The sequence below is a fragment of the Zootoca vivipara genome, chromosome 11, assembly GCF_965207765.1.
Source record: "Zootoca vivipara chromosome 11, rZooViv2.hap1.1, whole genome shotgun sequence".
Classification (NCBI taxonomy): Eukaryota; Metazoa; Chordata; class Lepidosauria; order Squamata; family Lacertidae; genus Zootoca; species Zootoca vivipara.
In genome coordinates, this window is record NC_142594.1 from 15,542,972 (window position 1) to 15,564,479 (window position 21,508).

The following is a 21,508-nucleotide window of genomic DNA, read 5'->3' on the forward strand; positions in this document are numbered from 1 at the left end:
AGAATACCCAAATGTTTCCTAAATGTGGCTTGATGGGTCTTAAAAGGATTAAAATGTGGACCGGGTTTACCTGCTGAAATAGGAAAGGCTAAACACTTTTTTTTACAAAATGTGCCTTAAAACATCTCTTTTCAAATGAGCTTTGAATTCTTGCACCTACACCAACACAACACCATGAGGAAGAAAAAGAGTTGCAGTGGAGGAAAGCAAAGGAAACGCGAATATATTTCGATATACTGAAATCCATGCAGGAAATAATATCTTGATTTTGATGGAAGTTCTGTCTGCAGGGGGGGGGGGGGCTCTTGCTGCCATGATGCAGCCTAAGGGTCTGAGAAGGATTGTGCTGGTCTGGGAGGTGGCCTTTTTCATGACAGACCTGGAGAAATCTCAAAGTTATCCAGCATTAGTGTCAGCCATCAGAATAGCTGAATTGAGAAGCAGCAATGAGCCAGATAAGACCCATTCCTTCTTTCATTTAGTGCACACGGGGGGGGGGGGGGCAGGTGATGCAAATGGTTCAGGAACACCATGCTGCTGCCCTGAATTTTTCACAAGGTGCAATTTTCATAGCAGCAACAGGTGCCTTTTCCAGGGAAGAGCTGCCCATCGTTTTACGGGATTTGCAGCCACCGCTCCCTGTCTCCTGTTGCTCAGGCACCCTAGATTCTTAAAAGGGCACAATCCTAGTCAATCGGGTAACACAGAATTCAGCATCAGATTTGGTGGCCAGGAGACAGCTCACACCACAGAACCTTAGAGGTCATTGTGTCCATTCTGACGCCAAATATATTTCTACATGCCACAAGTAATGGAGCTCTCAAGCAAACTAGTACATGAAGATGTTCTACTTGAATCCCACAGGGTGACACTCTAGCTACATTACAAAGACACATCTGTTTTTGCCAAGGAAAATATTCAGCCTTGACTTTCTCCCTGAGGGAGGTACTGTAGTTCTCACACAATTACCCCACCCTACAGATACAGACACAGGAATGACGAGAATGAAAACACCCATGACTTGGAATATAATGTGAGGTGCAGACTACATTCTTGGTTCTATAAACTCTGTATATATTGGGCAGATTACTGGGAATTAGCCTTACTTAACTGATGGTGCTTGTCCATTATACTTTGTCACAAGTATGTGCTTATTTATTGATTTGTTATATTTTATATACCACGTTTTTCTCCAAGGAGCTCAGAGTAGTGTACATACCCTTCTGCCCCCCCCCTTTGTCATCACAAAAACCCTGTGAAGTAGGTTAGGCTAAGAGACAGTGACTAGGCTAAGAGACAATGACTGGCCCAAGGACACCCAGTAAGCTTTATAGCGAGTGGGGATTTGAACCCTGGTCTCCTAGGCCATAGTGCAATACTCTACCTATGACACCACACCTGCTCTGCAAAATTCTTGGATTAAAAGCACAATCAATTTACGGCTGCTTCCTGTGACGGCTGCACTATGAAAACATTACCCATTAAAGCAGACGTTTTGTTGGTGACAGTGCAGAAGCTGGTTCATAAATACATACTTACAGGATGTGATCCTACACTTATAGGAAATACCCACTAATTGCTAACAGCTTTGTTTCAGTTACAGGTAGGTAGCTGTGTTGGTCTGGCATAGTCGAAACAAAATAAAATAAAAAAAATTCCTTCCAGTAGCACCTTATCGAGACCAACTAAGTTTCTCATTGGTATGAGCTTTTGTGTGCATGCAAACTTCTTCAGATATTCTTCTGGTATCTGAAGAAGTGTTCATGCACACGAAAGCTCATACCAATGACAGACTTAGTTGGTCTCGATAAGGTGCTACTGGAAGGAATTTTTTTATTTAGCTTTGTTTCGGTCACAGTAATCTAGTGAGACCTCTGTACTGAATTTATTAGAAAATGAAGCTTTCTCTAGATTAGGGATGGAAAAAAACAGATAATGCAACAAAATGAATAAGGTCAAATGGGTTAAAATAAAATTTGAAATCAGGAAGGGAAGCACACCTGTTAATTTATTGAGGGTTTATATCAGGCACCCCCAAACTTTGGCCCTCCAGATGCTTTGGACTACAATTCCCATCTTCCCCGACCACTGGTCCTGTTAGCTAGGGATCATGGGAGTTGTAGGCCAAAACATCTGGAGGGCTGCAGTTTGGGGATGCCTGGTTTATATCATCTCCTGTTTTGCTCACTCACATTTTATTTAAGGCAGGAGAAAGGCCTGCAAGGGGGTACAAAATGTTGTATTGGATATTTCTTATTTACACTGTGCTCCTCCCATTAAATCCTGCTGTGCCACAAAGACCAGCAAATTCCACAACACTTAGTGCATCCTCCTCGCTGGAAGCACTTTCCAGCCCAATCTGTTGAGTGCTTAGTCAGAAAAAAGTTGAGTCCCATGAGATTGAGTCCTTCCCCAGCTAATGGACTGGCAGTGGAAGTTCCGACCAGTGAATTGTCTCACCAGGCTCTATTGGAGGGATGCATCATGCTGTCTCGGTGCTGAGCACCACTTTGTTGAATCCAGGTGATTCGCCACTAGCACTCAAACACTTTAAAATTGCATCAGGCCATTGTTTTCTGGAATTAGGTTACAAATTGCTTTTGAAAGGGCGAGCAGAAGAAAGAATGGGGAAAGTTATTTATTTAGGAGACCACTGTAAGCAGATGAAAACATTAGCAGGATTGTAATCCCACTTGTAGTGTAACAAATATTATGGACAATCTGGATAGATACAAAACATAGACTATGAAATAACAGGCAGTTGGAAACGTTGACCATAGGACCCATGGAGGGGTTTGGGGGGGGGGGAGTCGCGAGATTCAGAGAAATCTCATTTTATGGATATGTATTTGGCACTGTAACTAATCAAATAAAAATGGTTTTAAAAAATAATAATGAAAGGGCGAGCAGAAGCTGGTGTGCTTGTTGTGAAAGCAGCAGCTAAGATTTCGACACAGAATCTGTTGGTAACCACCACAAAGAACTGCGATTAATCCTCAGCATTTTAATTAATGCTCCACAGAGAATGTAATTTACATGTAGACACAATTTCTGCACAGCCAGAGTAACTTTTATCCTCACGCAGACCACGAGTGCGAGAGAAATCAGTATCTGAAGACGCAGAGCCCCAGACTGGGGCAGTTTCATGGTTCATTGTTTCCTTGTGCATCTTGCCTTGCACATCTGATAATAATAATAATAATAATAATAATAATAATAATATTATTATTTATACACCACCCATCTGACTGCACTAACACATACAGATATGTGCATGTTTCCTTCTTCAGGTGGGCCTCTGGAGTGCAATCAATCCCACTTGGGGGGGGGGCTTCAACATATTTGGGAGTGGGAGGGAATAGAATGCCACTGAAGTATTTTCCTACAAAACCAACATTTTATCTGGGGAAAGGTTTCAGCACCAATTTGCCCACCTAGCCAGCTCATAAAGACAGCCATTTAATACAGCTGACTGCACCGGCACCTCTACCGCCCTCCTCAATCTAAAGGCAAACATCAATGCTGGGAATTTTAATGTAAAGAAGCATTTAATGAAATCAGCGCTGGGGGAAAGAAAGAAAGCAATCCACTTCTATGGGAAAGGAATTAATCAAGTCTTGTCTCCACATTGAAATTTCAGTGCACTGATCGTAAATAATTTCAGACAGACTGAAAGAGACACACAACTTCTGGTAAATCCTTGATGGAAAAGGAAGTGAGCAATGGCTGCTCTGGTTAAAGTTTCATTCAGTATAGAAATATATTCGGAGCAAAGCAAAGAGGGAGGAAAGGTTGCAGGAAAGAAGAGACAGAAAACAGCAAGATGATGAAAAAGAAATGGTTTCAAGATCCATACATCCCCCCTCCCCACCCCATTCTGAATGTGCCTTATGTCGCATAATTCTCCCTAAAGCCATCAACACAGCAATCCTATGTATGTTAACTCAACAAGTGCTATTATGTTCGAAGGAGATTACTCTCAAGTAAGTGTGCGCTGTGTTGCAGTCACTGAAGAACAAATTATATACCTGTCAGATAAATGTGATGACTTAAGTCTGAAAATGTTTGCTCACTATGTACAATGGGTGGCAGTCTTTTTCCTATGCTCCCCCCTCACTTATTTGCTCAGAAATTATTTAAAGTAAACTGACTCCATGTTAGCTGGCACATTGCAATTTCTTTTTTCTGCGAGTTTTTATTAAAAGGGCTTATTTCTAGTGGATTTGTTAAGGTGCCTTTCCATTTTGCTAATGAGAAAGCTCAAGGCCAGTACCTGTTCTGTTTAGGATCTCATTGGGAATAAATGTGATGTGTACATTATGAGGGTGTACGTAAAGGAAATATGTAGCATGTCCAATCAACCAGCTGAGAGGCTGACAAAAGAGGGGGGGGGAACCATATTCTCATTCTGTGAATAATACTGATGAAAAAATGTTGGGAGGAGGGAAAAAGAAAATGTATTTGAAAGGTGATTCGTGGGCATCAGCTAAAATCATATTGGTATGATTATCAAGGTTATTATTTGGGGGGGGAATGTAATTAACAAAATGAAAAATGAAAGTAACAATTGGTTACTTTCATTTGCTGACACCTTTCATCCAGAGCATATGTAATAGTGATGTCTGCCTGAAATTCTAAATAATTCCATATAATTGAAGATGGATCTGTGAGACTCTTGTTTTCAAGTCTATAAAGAAGATGGGGCTCTCATGAAGAAATTTGTCAAGGAAGGCTTGACTAAGTCTTAGGGAGGGGAACAATCAAACAGCTTAAAACACCACGTAAAACACAACAAGAAATGGTTCTGTGGTCTCTCTGTCTTTCTGAACCTGCATAAAAGGCTTCAGCTGACATAGAGGAAGATTCTGTGGCCCACTGATCGGTTAATCTTCCAGGATAACCAAGAGGGGGAAATCGTACCACAGAGAGCACTTCAGACAGTACAGGGAGACAGATATGCAGGCAGACAGAATGGATGATCCAGCTGAGCTTTTCCATCTTTACCACCTCCAACTATAATCCTTGCCACGATGCAGGATCTTTCGGAGACTGAACATGGTTTTGAAATGATGGAGTTTAGAGGACCGTCTGAATATATTTCAAGGCAGAGCATGAGCCCACCATAGGATATGCACTGCAAAATGGAGCTGCGGGGGGGGGGGGCATGATCTGCTGCTCAGTGTCTACACACCAGCAACACTGACAAATCATGCAGGACAGCACACAGCTAAATTTTCTTAGTTAACATGAGACTTGCTCCAGACTTTGCGTCTTATTGTTGAGAGAAGAGAAACTCTTCATTTACTTTCTGCACACCATGTATACTTCAACAAAGCTCTATCATGCCCTCCCTCTATTCACCCTTTCTCTAGAGCAGGTATCCCCAAACCTCCGCCCTCCAGATGTTTTGCACTACAATTCCCATCATCCCTGACCACTGGTCCTGTTAGCTAGGGATCATGGGAGTTGTAGGCCAAAACATCTGGAGGGCCGCAGTTTGGGGATGCCTGCTCTAGAGTATAATTCACATATATGACACCAGGGCAGGTAAAGAAGTGGCTTGCACCACCCACCAGCTTACCAGTTGCAGCTGGAAGGCTCTGTGCATGCCCACCTGACAAACATAGCCCACAGGGTGAGGGAGGGATAAGCCAGATCCAGTTCCTACCCTTGTCCTAGTCTTTCGAAAGCTGTTCACAAACATTCAAGAATTCCCGCTCTGTGCCTATGAAGTGCCAAGGGAGCCACAATCCTCCATACATGCTCAAGCAAGTAGTAGATGATGTTCTGTTCTCAAGACCACAGCACAGGCTTGTTGAGGGATACACCTTCCACAAGGCTCCTGCGGCATCTGTTTGTTTCTTAGCTTCCCATCCCTCTCATTTACTCCTAGGCTTCAGCATGTTAGCCATATGGCATTGCAACCGAAAGAAAAGCTCAACCATCTTTCTCCTATACCAACCGGTGTTTATTGGCAAAATCTTCCCCATCTATATCAAAGCTGTTTTCAAACAAGAGCAGTTGCAATCTCTTGATGCAGGCAAATCATTTGCAAATGCAAGCCTGCCATTTGCCAGCCAAACATGTAACGGGTTTCTCTCTCTCAAAAGTAGGATTAAAACAAAATAAAAAAGTACTTCCCCCGCAAGGATTCCCATTACAAAGACTAGCTTTCATTGTTCTAGGCTTATTATGTCATCATATATACCCAAACCGTGTTGAACTTCAAAATCAATAACGCTAATGTTTTAAAGGTATGAAGAGTATTTTCAGAGATGAAAAAAGAGACTCAGCAGTTCTCTCAATTACTGGCTGATTTCAGAAGGTGATGAATTCTGCCTCTGGAGGTGTGAGTCAACCAACCCAAAGAGGAATTATAATTGTACAAACAGACAGCAGCTGCTTATCACTCATCCTGGCCTCAGGACTGAAACTTTTTGTTAACTGAAAAAGATCACGGGGAAAAAAGGCTAGGAAAATAAGACTGTCGAGAAAGAAAATAAAACAGAGACAGATGCTGTTCTATCACTACCACAAATAACAATGTTAACACAATGTTCATATTCACTGAAATATACTCGGAGTCGAGAGTGAATTTCATGCTCTTTATTCAGCTCATAGTCATCAAGGAGAAGAAGAGAAGACTGGCTCTTTTCCCAAAACCATCTGCTTATATACATTATTTACACAATGGGCCTTGCGTGATTGGCTACTTCAGGGCTACACCTGTGGGCCAATCAGGTTATGGACTGACTTCTGCCTGCAGCCTGATTGGCTGCTCCTGCAGGCCAATCAGGTTGCGGATTCACTTCCACCTGGAGTTGGATTGGGTAGCTCCTGCGGACCAATCAGACTGCTGATTCTGAATCCTATTGTTCTAGGATTCAGCTCAGTACATAACATTCACCATTAATGTTTTGATTATTAATCACTAGTAGCTATTTAAGTTCTCTGTGTATCTTAATTCCTGTTAAATATAACTTGATGAAAGTAAGTATTTTATCACAGCCCACCCTATTCCGATGCTGTGTTTTGTTTTAGCTATTCTTTATGTTAAATTTTAGATTGCTGTAACCCACTCTGGGGACAGCTGCTAAATGACAGATGAGAACAACTAAACTAGGGGTTCTCCAAGGCCAGCTTCTCCCCTACATTAATAATGTGTCTACACAAATGCAGCGTCACTTCGATCCACTGCAGGGCAACTCCAGAAAGAATCATTGTGGACAGTGAACGGGAGGCAAAGACAATTCTGAAAAGATCAACGATTCTGCTATACACAATATTCTGTGACGGAAAGCTGAGGTAATAGGAAATATTTTGGAGGAGCACCTGAACCTGCCTGCTCCTTGGAATTTCCTCTGATCCAATGGACAAAGACCATTGGAAGATAACAAACATAGAAACTAGGAAGTCTCTCTGAGAAGCTCCTGGGAAAAGCTACACATCTATTGGAATTGAGCCATGAATGACTACCCTCCAGTCTCCTCATCCAACGAATGTTCCCTGGAATAAGAAAGTGAATTGACTTCATCTCTCTTAGCGCCTCTTTCACGTTACATTCTCTGCAACGAACTTGCTGGGAGTCTTTTGTTTGCCCATATAAAAGCTCAGCTGAGGCAAATATTAGAGAAAATTCTTAGAAAGCAAAGGCTGAGCTCACAAAGGCAAACATTTGCACTAGCTGGCTGATTTGCAGAGTCGATCCAATTCATCTGGGGGATATTTTACTACAAAACCCAGGGCTTTGACTGTTCAGAGGGGGTGGAGTTCCAGTTCTCTGCAACAACACATGTCCCCTCCCCATGACAAGCTAGAGCAGGATCAATTACACACCCAGACAAAAATATGGAAACCTGGTATTTGATTTATTCCTATCACAGAATTTGCCTTTCCCCCTGGGTGGGGGGCTACAGACAGCAGAATGTCTCCTTTTGGTTTCCAATTATAGAATACCTAGCTCTCACTTCAATCCATTTTTTAGAAGAGTCTTACCAAGTGCACATTTCCCTCCTGCAATGTTTTTGAGGGGGGGGGGAAGAGAGATTAACATAATGGAATGAATTATTTACTCACTTCTCATCAAAGATGCCCAATCACTCCAGCCACAGGGGATTGGCAATCTATGTTGTAAAGCGTTAGGAATTATTCCCTTTTGTAAAATTATATGCTACCTGTTAGAACTGTTTGTCACAAATTCTATTATTACCATTAAAAATATATTAAAAACCTGGGGGAAGGGGCTAGCTAGCTTGTTTTTATCCTCATGTTTATCCTCATTTTAAATGCTGTGCACAAAAAGCTGTTTCTACTACTGTACACTTATTTTAACTCCGGCACATTGGATATTAATAAAAAAGCACTTATTTAATATATTATTATATCAGTAAGAAAAGCGAGGGAGAATAAAAGAGGCTCCATATCCAAAAATGGAAGGCAAGAAGAAAGTCAAGCCTCAGGTTTTTATTTATTTATTTTTTTAGCTACGATTGTGCTCTTAGAGCAGGTTTGATTTTTACTGTCCATATCTCCTTTCATCAGTCACGTTAGTTAGTATGCTCTTTCAATCATTGTGTGTTCCAGCTAGCCTTAGGGTGGGCACCCAGGGGCCTCATTTGACAGCATTGTCCCTGTGGGTATTGTCAAGGCATTGTCAAGGCACTGTCCCTGTGGGCATTGTCTCCTGCAGCCAATTGGAAGCCGCGGAAGCCCCATCCGATGTTCAGGTTCCAAAGAATGTTCGCAAACCGGAACAATCACTTCCAGGGTTGCAGCGTTCCGGAGCCAAAACGTCTGAGTACCAAGGCATTCGGGATCCAAGGTGCACATTTCCCCCCTCCTCTCTCTCTCTCTTTCTCATGTACATCATGGCTTAATGTGTCATCTGAACCCAAGACTGTAGTTAAGCTTCCTCCTCTTTAACCACATTCTGTAGTCCAAAACAAACATTGGCTACAGTTCTGAAAATGCACAATTCTCAAGGCACAGGAACCCACTGCACCAATAGTTCAGGGACCACATGGTTCCCTTGAAATCAGCCATTAAGAGCTTTTGCACAGCACAGCTCTCGCTAAGCGTTGTTTAACGCCTAACATTTTGACAAAAGTAATTACGGTGAGACGCCGCTGACAAGTCATGTTCAAAATCTCATTTTTCATCCTGAGCTGATGAAGAATTTGACGGGGGAAACTGTACATAATACCTCTGAGTGCTACAAACTGGACAAATTCATAGTGCAACCTGAGAAATTATGAACTTCAGCATCACGATGAGCTGATGCATAGACTGCTGCACCTTAAACACCCTCCCTTCAGATGTCAAGGAAATAAACAACTATCTGACTTTGAGAAGACATCTGAAGACAGCCCTGCTTAGGGAAGTTTTTAATGTTTGATGTTTTATCACTTTTTTATTATTATTAATATTCTGCTGGGAGCCGCCCAGAGTAGCTGGGGAAATCCAACCAGATGGGTGGGGAATGGATGAATGAATAAAATCATCATCATCATTATCATCCAAGGTTTCAGACAGGGGGTCTCTCCTTCTTCATGTAAAGCTGATGCTCTACCACTGAGCCATAGCCCTTCCTTAGCTGAAAATGCTTAGAAGGCACATTTTTTTCAGGAACCCTGATAGTGCATGTGGCTATGTGGAGGTGGTTTGTTTTTTGCTTTTTGCCTAAGGGGCAGCATTACTCTTTTGTTTTCTGCTAGTTGCGATTGATTTCTATTTCTCAGTACAGTGGTACCTTGCTTCTCAAATGCCTTGGTACTCAAACAACTTGGAACCCAAACACTGCAAACCTGGAAGGGTGTGTTCCAGTTTGAGAACGTTTTTTGAAAGCTGAACGTGCTCTGTTTTGAGTGCCACGCTTCCGTTTTGAGTGTTACACTGCGGTCTGTCAGTTTTTGCTATTTATTTTGCATTTTTGTTTTTGTAGCTTTTTTGTTTCATTTTTGTGACTGTGTGGAACCCAGTTCAGCTGATTGATTGCGTGACTGCAGTACATTGTTTATTGCTTTCATTTTATGGATCAGTGGCCTCGTTAGGTAGTAAAATTCACGTTAAATTGCTGTTTTAGGAGTTGTTTTAAAACGTCTGATACAGATTAATCCATTTTGCATTACTTTCTATGGGAAAGCGCGCCTTGCTTTTGGAACGCTTTGGCTTTTGGAACGGACTTCTGGAATGGATTAAATTTGAGAACCAAGGTACCACTGTATAGGAAAGACGAAACATCTGAATACCAGGGTGATGGGATATTTCATCGCTTCTAATCTTCTCTAATTTCAGGAGCCTTTTATGCCTAGATCTTCAAGGACTTTATGCCACATCTTGGCTTGTAATGGTGGGATGTTAGGTAGACGGACATTGTGATTTTACCTCCCATAACAAATGAACAATAAAGTAAAAGAGCTTCCAGATTTAGACCTGATGAGAAAGCTGTTAAAAATGTTCAGCTGTAACATCTCTAGGGGCTACACTGTACACACTTAGAATAATAGGAGCTATATTTTCATTTAAAAGAGAACTCTGGCAAGCATTATGGGATTTAGTTGATGTCATAAACCATGAATTATCAAAGCATGCAGAAATCCAACTGCAGATAAGGAAAAGATCTAACAAAGCTGCTAGTCCACGGAGGGCTTTTGGTGACACTGTAAACCACCAGTGGCCATGGGTGATCCAAAGAAAATATTAGATACGGAATATGTAACAAGCTTGCTGTGCCGCTTGAGATGTTATCAAATTTGGGGGCAACAGCAGAAGCTAACAGAGTAAGAGATAAGAAAATGTGTCCTGGAATAACTAGTTTGTTATTCCATGGAGGTATTGCCAATGACATTTAAGTCGGGAAAACAGACAGAGCATTTTGCAGGAAACAAAGAGAAAAATCTCGGTTACATGATTGATTGATTTAAAAAGGGATGGGGGGATTAAATAGTTTATCTAAAAGAGATATACTCCTGTAAGCATGAGCACCTTGTTGCTACTGGGCCGTACACACAAATGGCATCTGAAAATCTGTTTCAGCCATTTTCCTCCTCATTACACCCCCAAACTGACAAATGGCATGAAGCACTGAAATGAAATAATTTAAAGTGGATTAGTGCCATTTACTAAAATCTTTTGGATTTAGTTCCTTCTCCTGCTTGCAGATTTGCTGTCCCCTGTAATACCTGGCTGGCTTCTGTGAGGTGGGGTTGAAAGGAAGAGACAGTTTTTCATTTCCCTTTTGGGGCCTTTGGATCTATGGGCCTTTGGATACTGCATATTAAAAGCCTCCGGTGCCCTCTCTCATTGGGGGGCTTTCTGCTGGCACAAAAACCACCACCAATAGCTCCCCCTACCAAAGCTGTCATGGCAGCAACACACCACCCTAAGCCCCAAAACTATCAATATCCGGGGGGGGGGGCGCTAGGACTTTTAGAGCTGCTTTGATTCCCCCCCTCTCACTATTTATTTATTTGAATGAACTGTTGCTGTTTTTGTCAGTCATGCACTTTGCATTCACTTGAAAAAATATTTACTACACTGTATTTGTATTGCTACTCTGGCAATGCAAATCTATGTCTTACCTTCCAAGTCCCGGAGTGCAGAATCCGGGACTGGCAGCCGTGTGACACCGGAAGTAACTTCCGGTGTCGCTTTGCCCTTCTATGGGCACCCAAAATGGCCGCCGCCGGCTTCAAAAGTTGCTTGTACGCATGTCAGGAAGTGCATTGACGCAACTTCCGGTGCCGCTCCGCCCATCTATGGGCACTAAAAATGGCCGCCGCTGACACCGGAAGTCGCATCTATGCACTTCCGGACATGCGTAGATGCGACTTTTGAAGCCAGCGGCGGCCATTTTTGGTACCCATAGAAGGGGAAATCAGAAAGAAAAAAAATGGCCGCCGGCAGGAGAAAATAACAGAGAAAAACGGGAGACGAAGTGATACGGGGGACCACCGGGAAAAGGTAAGTAAAAACGGGAGTTTCCCGGGGAAAACAGGGTACTTGGCAGCTATGATCTATGTTGAAAGTGCAGGAAACAAATTACGTACGATAGATCAATCTATCAGTAAAGAGGCTCTGTAAACTACTTGGATAACTTTTGTAGGCATCTGCCTGTCTCAAGAGACAATGGAGTGCGCCTCCAGGGGTCAAGTCAATCCGGCAGAGAATCATAGCGCCTTCTGCTGCAGCTCCAGAGACCAGCAACGTGTAACTGCAGCCTCCTGAATGGTTTTTGCTGCATTATCAGCACCAAAGTGATCTCTCATGTGTGCAGACCCGGGCAGTGTGTATGGAGGTCTTGGGCTGTCCAGAAGACAACCCCCCCCCCCTTCTCAGCCTCGCTGATGTGGTCCAAAGGCAACACAGCAATACGTTTGGCATGAGCTTGGCTTCAGGAGTTGCCAGAAGGAGGTGTGCAAGGCACCAACCAACTGTCTTGTGGACCCCACTCCAGATTTGTGCAGGGTTTATTCCTTAGCCCTTCCTTCTCCTGAAGATGCTCCGCAGTCGGTGAAACATTAATGGGAACCAATAAATAACAAATCAAACAAAAATGCCCCTAGAAAGAGAAATCTGGGGTGGAGGAAAAATGGAAAGCTCCACTGCTACCAACCCCTAACACCATCACGCCTCACAATTTCCAAAGCTTCTGTTTGACAAGGAAGGATTCAATAAACCTATGGCCAAAAAGAGAATAAAAAAAGCAGGTGCTCTAGTGACTTTTGCTTCCTTTTCTTTTCTCGCCACCTGCTATCTTGTCTCTGAAGAAGTTTCTTGTGCACCTCTCCACACAAGGGAGATGTATATTTCTCCCCCCCCCCACTCCCAGATGAAACATTTGGCAAAAAGCAGTCGTGCAAGCCATTTTACACTCTGCCACAGGTTTAAATGTGTGAAAGAACCTTTGGAAATGCTTCAGTCCACGGACTGTGAAGAATCTGAGCTAAAGTCCTTAGTAGAAAAATACCAATGAAAGAGAGCAGTGTTGCAAATTGGCTTTTTCATAGAATGGTAGGATTTTGAAATATTCCACTATTCATACAGTTCGACATGGACCCCCCCCAAAAAAAGTTATTTGTGCCAACCACCAGCTCAAATGCTCTTTTAAATAAATGTATAGGGAGAAGAGATAAAATTTCTGAAGATTCATGTTTCCAACAAAATCCAGTTGTTACCTTAGAACAGGCATCCCCAAACTTCGGCCCTCCAGATGTTTTGGACTACAATCCCCACCTTCCCTGACCACTGGGTCCTGCTAGCTAGGGATCATGGGAGTTGTAGGCCAAAACATCTGGAGGGCCGCAGTTTGGGGGTGCCTGCCTTAGAAGGATGTCCTGCCTTGAATAATTTTCATTTCAAAGTTCTGCTTAAAACAAATGGTGAGATCTTCATGGGCGAACTGGGGTTTTCACCTGAGTGCCCCACCTTGCCCAAATTCAGCACTCAGCAGCTACGAAGTGATTCCAACTCATCATAAATCTCATTTGAGGGGAAAAAAATGTGAGTACATGAATTTATATATTAGCTCAATTTCCCTTTTTTATTGGACTATAAAGACACACCACATCCAGACCAACTCAGAGCTGTTTCAGAGACCTGTTGTTAGTTGTGGGACTTGTAGAGTTATATTACTATTGCAAATACATGTCTGAAGCCTTGAATCTGTTGGATTCTTTTCCCTTATTGAAAGGAGGCTATTGTGGCAGTTTCTCAAAAGGGGATAATAATCAGCAGGACTGCATATCTCCCAGTACTATGGTAGGATGTTAGCGGAGGGGGGGGGTTATCTCCAATACTCATTGGAAGTAGAAGTGACAGCATGTTGACATTAAAGCTTCCTTCAGGAATAAACTTTACAAAAGGGGAAATATTATACAGCAAATGCCAGAATATTGCTCTCGATGCCTTAGAAATGCTATTGCTGAAGTAAAAGAAGCTAAGTAACTGATTCTGGGAACTGTGATCAGGCTATTTGGTTTTATTTTTCAAAGGAGGTTTTATATTGTATCTCCCATTCAAGCTGTCAATCACAACTTTTATTAAACCACAAAAGTGATGTCAGATCAATGGTGGTTTAAGACACATTATGAGTGACAGCCTGATGATGGAGCAATTTCGGAATCCTTTTATTATTAAACATAGACTAATGCTTCTTTCCCTCTCTTTCCATCCCACTCCCAAGAAAAATCCAGTTTATTGTTTAGGGTGAATGATACACACCAGCCTAGCTAGGAAAGGCGTAAGTTTAACAAAAGTGCTGGTGTTTGTTTTTATACAGAAAATATCTTAAATATCACAATGAAAAGGAGCAGGTGTAAAGTGGGAGATAATATCATAATACTGTTACAGATTGGGGTGCCCGAGTCTATTAGTGAATAGCAGAAATTAATAAATGGTAGTATTCAGCTAATATTTGGATTACTGTATTGAATGGAGGATTTCAGGCCAGTGGAAAATACAGGCTAAGCTTCCTTTCCACACCAGTGCCTCCCCTGGGATGACAAAAGGTGTTGATGACCCACATCAAAGAGGAATCCTTGGGCATGGGCAGACAAAGGTTCCCAAGGGGCTGGAGAGGGGGCAGGCTGCACTCACAGCCTCTTCCTAACACACTTCCTCTTCCTAGACCCTTCCTAAGAGGCCTCTAAAAATTAGGCTTGGGTTAGGAGGCAGATGGGAGGATCTGCTTGGAGCAGAGGTGTGTTGGGAAGAAGAAGGGGAGGCCATGGGGCCAGAACCATCTTTGCTGCTATCTTGAGAGGCATGGCTGCCTGTCTTAGACTCAAGCTGGCTAATGCCATGAGAGAAGCAGGGAGAGGCATTCTGTAGATGGCAATGTCGTAAGAACTGCAACTCCCTCCAACTACATTCAAGTTGTATATATGTGTGAATAAACCTGGTATCTTATAGTCGCTACAGTCTCTGCCATGTCTTGATTCTCCACGAGAAAATCTACCCTGAGTGAGCGCCTGGAACCCCCTGGAATCTTGTGCACTTCTCGGCAGAAATTGGGGGTTGATGTGGCCCCTTTGTAACAATGCCAATAAGATAATAATGCCAATACCCTTCACAAGCTTCTCTTTCGTGGAGAAATTAATGAGATACAGTGGTACCTTGGGTTAAGTCCCCAATCCGTTCCGGATTGGGGGCTGAGCGGCGCTTTAGCGCATGCGCAAAATGTCGAAAGAGCGCTTCTGCACATGCGCAAAGCATGCAGAACGCTTCTGTGCATGCGCGCGGGGCGGAACCCGGAAGTAAACACTTCCGGGTCCGCCAAGTACGCAACCTGAAAGTACGCAACCTGCAGCATACTCGACTCGAGGTATGACTGTATATTAGACAATGCTTAATCAAGAAGGCAGGTCTTCTCATTCCACTTCTTCCCTACTCAACTTCCTGCAAGACATCAAAGCTGGCCACAAAAGGGGACTGCGATCGTTCCAAGTTTTGAGAACTGGACTCCATGATTCTCATGCCTCTTCTAGTCCGGCATTTGTAGTCGCAAAATGACTCCTGAGTCTTATCCCAAGACTTGGAACTAACAGAGCAAAACTGTGGCAGCTGAGAATGTGCTGTCAATCTTTATTTGCGTGTCTTTTGTGATTTTAGTCACTGATGGGTAAGGTCTGCTAGGTAGTTACCTAGCAACTATAATATGCTTCCTCCAACCACTTTTCCTAGTACAGCAGCAATCTCAAGAAGAAGAAAGGACCACATCGCGCCATAAGAAACCTCCAGCTACATATCTGGGATTTCTTTGGAAAGAAACGATTATGTGGATTTACAAAACTTCCCCTTCCTTTCATTAGTTCCAGTGATGAGACACTCTGCACTCCATCATTCAACAGGCCAACGTGACCTGATTCTAGAGCAGGCAGTACATGAAGGGGGAGTCAACCCCCTGCTTTTGTTCCTAGAGGTGAACTTTTCCTACTCGAGTATTAGCTTGTACATCTGACAGCAAACCTTGCACTCAGATTTTGTGGCACAGGTGAAATTTGTCTTTTAGAATTAATTAGGCCGTGAAAACACTTTGCAAGTCTGCATTTTGGATAAACACAAGACTGTATTGTATCATTAGCCTACCCCGTGTTTGTTAGCACACTCCCAGCCAAATTGCTAGCAAGGAAACCCTGAGGAGGGCAGTTTTGGCTGAAACATATGCTATGCTGATTAACAAAATGGTTTGTCAAAGGAAGTGAATGTATGAATGCCTTTTGATAAAAGTAGTTTGCATATTGCAAGCTTTTAAATTAATCTGGGACAGAATGCAGCAGATACTAATGATGCAGAATAGTTCATTACTTTCTGGCTTGTTTGTTGAAAACAGCTTGTTGAAAGGTAGCCAATGGTCCTTTATAGCACCCTCTTGCAGATTTTAAAAGGACAACATTAGAAGTGTGAGCACAGTGGAAATTTATTGTTCATGCTTTGTATCTGCCATAAAATGTGATCCTGTTGAGATAATTACAGCCACATTCTTTTCCTCATCTGGCTGGAGTCATATGGATTGCAGTGCCCCGAAAAGACTCTGCTCTGCAAAACAGAGTGGGGCTTTTCTGAATTATATAGAAACTGGCTCAAAGTAATTAATCCCAAACTATTGATAAAGACTACAGCCTGCTGAGAAAATAATCACAGGGAAAGGATCAGTGAGCTTCTTGCAGACATATTAACAGAGAATTAGAAAAAGCTCCCTGATAGGTCGAAATCTTGAAACATTATTCCTTAAGTCCGTAGTTAAAAAAAAGGGAGGCCCCATAAAATTCCCTGAGATGTCTGGTGATTTTAAGACGTTGGGAATTACTCCATGCTGCTTTGTTATTGGTAGCAGCTCTCAGTCTAAGCTGCTGACTCAGCTCTAGGTTCATTGGCATGGAAGGGAAGAACCCCAAATTTAAGCTGAAAATCAGATTTTCAAAAGGTTTCCTTTGGTATACAGTGGAGTCCAACTGCAGCAACATGAGTGTCTCAATCTAACGTATTTATAGAACCTTTCATTGCTATAAATGGCAGAAGACAGCTTTATGACTTAACTGTATGTGGTTCTATGCTCAGCTAATGCAAATTTCAGATGTCAGCGAACAACGGCAAGAACAAAGTTCAAGATGGCTACAGAACGCAGCTATTTATTTATTTAGTATAACATCTGTGACCAACACCACCCCCTCCAAATGCAATGTTCAAAATGGCAAAGTATACACAACGAAAGTGATCCAGTGAGTTTAGGAGGCTTTTAGAGGTTGATGGGTTAAGTTAGAAGTTATCAAAGGACAATCAAAGAAACACTTCAGTATAGTATGGTATGTCATAGCAGAGCATAGCATAGCATAAGATAGTATAGTGTGGCATAAGATAGTATAGTATAGTATAAAAGTATTTATTTGTAGAATATGGATAGATATTGCTTCAAAATCAAGCATTGCTAGGAGTTATTTCTTTTTGCTTTTCACTGTATTTCTTATCAATTAAAAATTGGGTATGGCGCGAACAAATTTTTATTTTGAAAGTGCTGCCTGGAAAAAAATGTTTGAGTACCACTTGGTTAAGTCTTTTTCATGATGTCAATTATGTAACTGTCATAAGCATGTAACAGTTACAGGTAGGTAGCCATGTTGGTCTGACGCAGTCAAATAAAAAATAAAAAATCATTCCAGTAGCACCTTAGAGACCAACTAAGTTTGTCATAGGTATGAGCTTTCATGTGCATGCACACTTCTTCAGATACACTGGAATCTGAAGAAGTGTATCTGAAGAAGTGTGCATGCACACGAAAGCTCATACCTATGACAAACTTAGTTGGTCTCTAAGGTGCTACTGGAAGGATTTTTTCTTTTTCTTTTGTAAGCATGTGAGTTATCTTTCACTGTCGGTTAACTGAAAAGTAGCCATTTATAGTGGAAAGAATTTGTTAAAAGTAATTGTACTATGCGACACTTAGGGCACTTTGTGAAGACTCAGTTGAATGCACAGGCAAAGCAACTCACAGGTCTGGAGAGCAGTACCTTAGAACTGGCTAAGGATACAACTAATTCTCCTCTGTCAACTCTAAGTTCTACCTCAACCATGACATATCATGTGACAAAGGTCTTTGAAAGAAGAAGCAGTAAAGAAGCAGTAAAGTGTTGAAAAATGCTGAAAAGTGCAGAATCATTCAGCATGCTGACTCACTGACAGCGCAACTGCAGCGGGAAGCCCCATTGGCTAAAGTGGTACCTTAGGTTAAGAACAGTTTCAGGCTAAGAACGGACCTCTGGAACGAATTAAGTTCGTAACCAGAGGTACCACTGTATTAAAATGGGCGTTCCTATTCATTGCTCTCCAATGTTACATCAAGTAGAAATTTTAATTTGTTCTCTTTATTTGACGTCATACTGCAATTGGAAATTTATTTTTTAAAAATGCTATAGAAAGACACAAGTTTTTTAAGCTATGGAAATGTTCTAGTATTAAATATAAACATACTGATTAACTGGAAAACGACTTTGAGATTCTAGAAAGTAGTAAAAAAGAGAGAGAATTTGAAGTATATTACTTAAGCTTACCGTTCCTGTTGTGCCCAAAGAAAGGTGATTCATCTGTTGTGTCAGGGGGCCCATCATACTTGCTGGCTGCATGGACATTGTGTGGTCCATTGTTGGCGTTAACACAGCACCCTACAAATACACATAGGTTCTATCACAATGTTTACTTCAATTTCATATTTAACAACCTTAAACAAAATTTACTACACAAAACACATCTGATTCACATAAATCACGAGAGACAGGGTGAGGGGAAAGAGAGGGAACCCACCAGATTTTGGAGTACCACTAAAGAGCAGCAAATTGACAAATATTAAGTTCATTATTATTTTAACCAATATGGGAAGCACTTGGCTTTTCTGCCGAAATGTTTCACTGAGTGGTTTCTTTTTAATCAACCGGAGAAACAGTCACAACTAAAGCCAGAAAGCAAAATGACAGAGCAACATTATTGATTATTATTATTGATGCTTCAGGAATTATTGTTGTTGTTAAATTGAATTTGTATACCGCCCTATTCCCGCAGGTCTCAGGGAGGTTCACAAGCTAAAATCACAATATAAAAACACAAAATACATAATCAAAACAAAAACAAACTACTCAATAACCCCCTCCAACACATTTATTTATTTATACATTGCTATTTCATGAAATACAAAGCTGTTTACAACAAAAATACATAAAATGTCGACGCCACTGCAAGCCTATTAAATCCCAGTTCCTGAATTATATGCCACCTTGCAAAGAAATACGCGTACTAGAGGAAACCTAATGCTCCTCACTGAACCTTTAGATTAGCCTATGTAAAATGTAAAAAAACCCTGGCGTTTCCGTGCGTTTCTGGTTCACCAGAAGCGGCTTAGTCATGCTGGCCACATGATCCAGAAGCTGTCTGCGGACAAACACTGGCTCCCTTGGCCAATAGAGCAGGATGAGCACGCAACTCCAGAGTCATCCACGACTGGACCTAATGGTCAGGGGTCCCTTTACCTTTACCTTACCTAAAACAATCTCATTCAATACTATTCTCCACAAATGCCCCTCTTTCTTTTCATATAAAAACCTCAGTGGTACAACTTAGCATGGCATATTTTTCCAGGTGCAAAAACGTATGCTCATAAATGGCATTTTTAAATTTCTTGAAGGATCCCACATTGTTACAAATTATTAAAATACACAGAGCACTTATGCGGAGCTCATGTAAAGACTCGTACACGTGCAGTGAGACTGTTCACATTAATTCTTGAATATAGAGCTTTCCCAACTCTGGATGAGTACAAATCCCTGTATTCTGCACAGGATCTGGTCACAGTGGATAATGGCTTCGGACCAGTATACCTGAAGGAGCGTCTCCACCCCCATCGTTCAGCCCGGACCAGGTCCAACGCCGAGGGTCTTCTGGCGGTTCCCTCGCTGCAAGAAGTTACATGGAACCAGGCAGAGGGCCTTCTAGGTAGTGGCTCCCAACCCATGGAATGCCCTCCCATCTGATTTCAAATAAATAAAAAAACTATCTGACTTTTAGAAGAGATCTGAAGGCAGCTCTGTTTAGGGAAGTTTTTAATGTTTGATGTTTTATCGTGCTTTTAATATTCTATTGGGAGCCGCCCAGAGTGGCCAGGGAAACCCAGCCAGATGGGTGGGGTATAAATAATAAATTATTATAATAAAATAATGTGCACAAAGTGTTAGATACGGAGAGAGAGGTGATAGCTATGTGATGATGAACAAGAGGAATAACTGACTGTGTTAGGCAGAGCATACATGTGAAACTCGGAAAATTAGAATATCGTCGAAAAGTGCATTTATTTCAGTAATGCAACTTAAAAGGTGAAACCAATATATGAGATAGATGCATGACATGCAAAGCAAGGTATGTCAAGCCTTTATTTGTTGTAACTGTAATTATTTGTTGTTAGTCGGGTCAATTATAAATGGAATGTAATTAATGAAATGTAATAGCGATGTTTATTTTTGCATTATTGTAACTATTTGTTTTATTACTGTGGAATTTCCAAAAGAAAGCATTTGTAAAAATTAAAATTAAAAATAAAAAGTTTCATTACTGAAATAAATGCACTTTTCGACAATATTCTAATTTTCTGAGTTTCACCTGTGCATAATAAGCCTATGGCAGGAAAAAGGGGAAATTTCTTACCCATCTACAAATCTTGCCACAGTAGCATGGATTCCTGCACCTGCACTCATCTGTTAGACAGAGAGGGAGAATGGCCACGTAGACCATCCTACAGTTCTTCAAAGATACCGCAGAGCTCAGCATCTTGTTAGAGTTAAGAGCCTCAATTAATACACAAATCTGCTTTGCCAATAGAAGAAGAAGAAGAAACCCACAGATGAGATCTAGAGGTGAGTGACATGTGCTTGTTTATTTTCCTCAAGAGACTGAGAGTATAATATTCCTGGCCGGCTAAAGGCTCTTTGAAGACATGAAAGTCATGCATGCGGTAGGCATTCACCTTTCTGCCAACTCCATTACAGTAACGTCAAACACCAAGGGACTGACTGATGTTCAGAACAGCATCACTACTACAACATATTGCAGCACCTGTGATTTACAGGCAGACATGCTATTCTCGACACAAGACACTGAGGTAGATCGCTTGGGGGGGAAAGCTGGCTGGCTGGCAGGGGGGGCACTGTCTGCAATATGTTAAGCCTCTGAAGTCTGAATGGCTCACGACACACCATTTTGCAAGTGTCACCAGACTTATTAAGGTGAATGTTACCCATTTCCTGCCAAAATAAGAGCACATTAACTGTTTGATGAAAAGCTCTCTGTATGAACCCCGCTCCCTCCAAGTTTGAGGTCTGCTAAATAACTGCTGCTTCAGGGACTGTATTATGTGAACGCAATGATATTTTTCTAGAAAAACAGGTGCCATGAACCCCATAGCTGCCAAGTTCTCCCTTTTTTAAAGGGAAATTCCATTATGCTGAATAGGCTTCCTCACGAGAAAAGGGAA

General features: G+C 41.8%; 1 protein-coding gene across 5 annotated transcripts in view; it reads right to left on the reverse strand.

Moving 5' to 3' along the window:
- The window catches only part of RBMS3 (RNA binding motif single stranded interacting protein 3), a 755,586-nt gene that overhangs the window by 16,255 nt on the left and 717,823 nt on the right, over window positions 1–21,508 (reverse strand). For all 5 annotated transcript variants that reach the window (XM_035130054.3, XM_088653927.1, XM_035130057.3 and 2 more), the window contains one exon: window positions 18,546–18,656. In XM_035130054.3, the coding sequence (XP_034985945.3) occupies window positions 18,546–18,656 (111 nt within the window). The remainder of the gene's footprint in view (window positions 1–18,545; window positions 18,657–21,508) is intronic.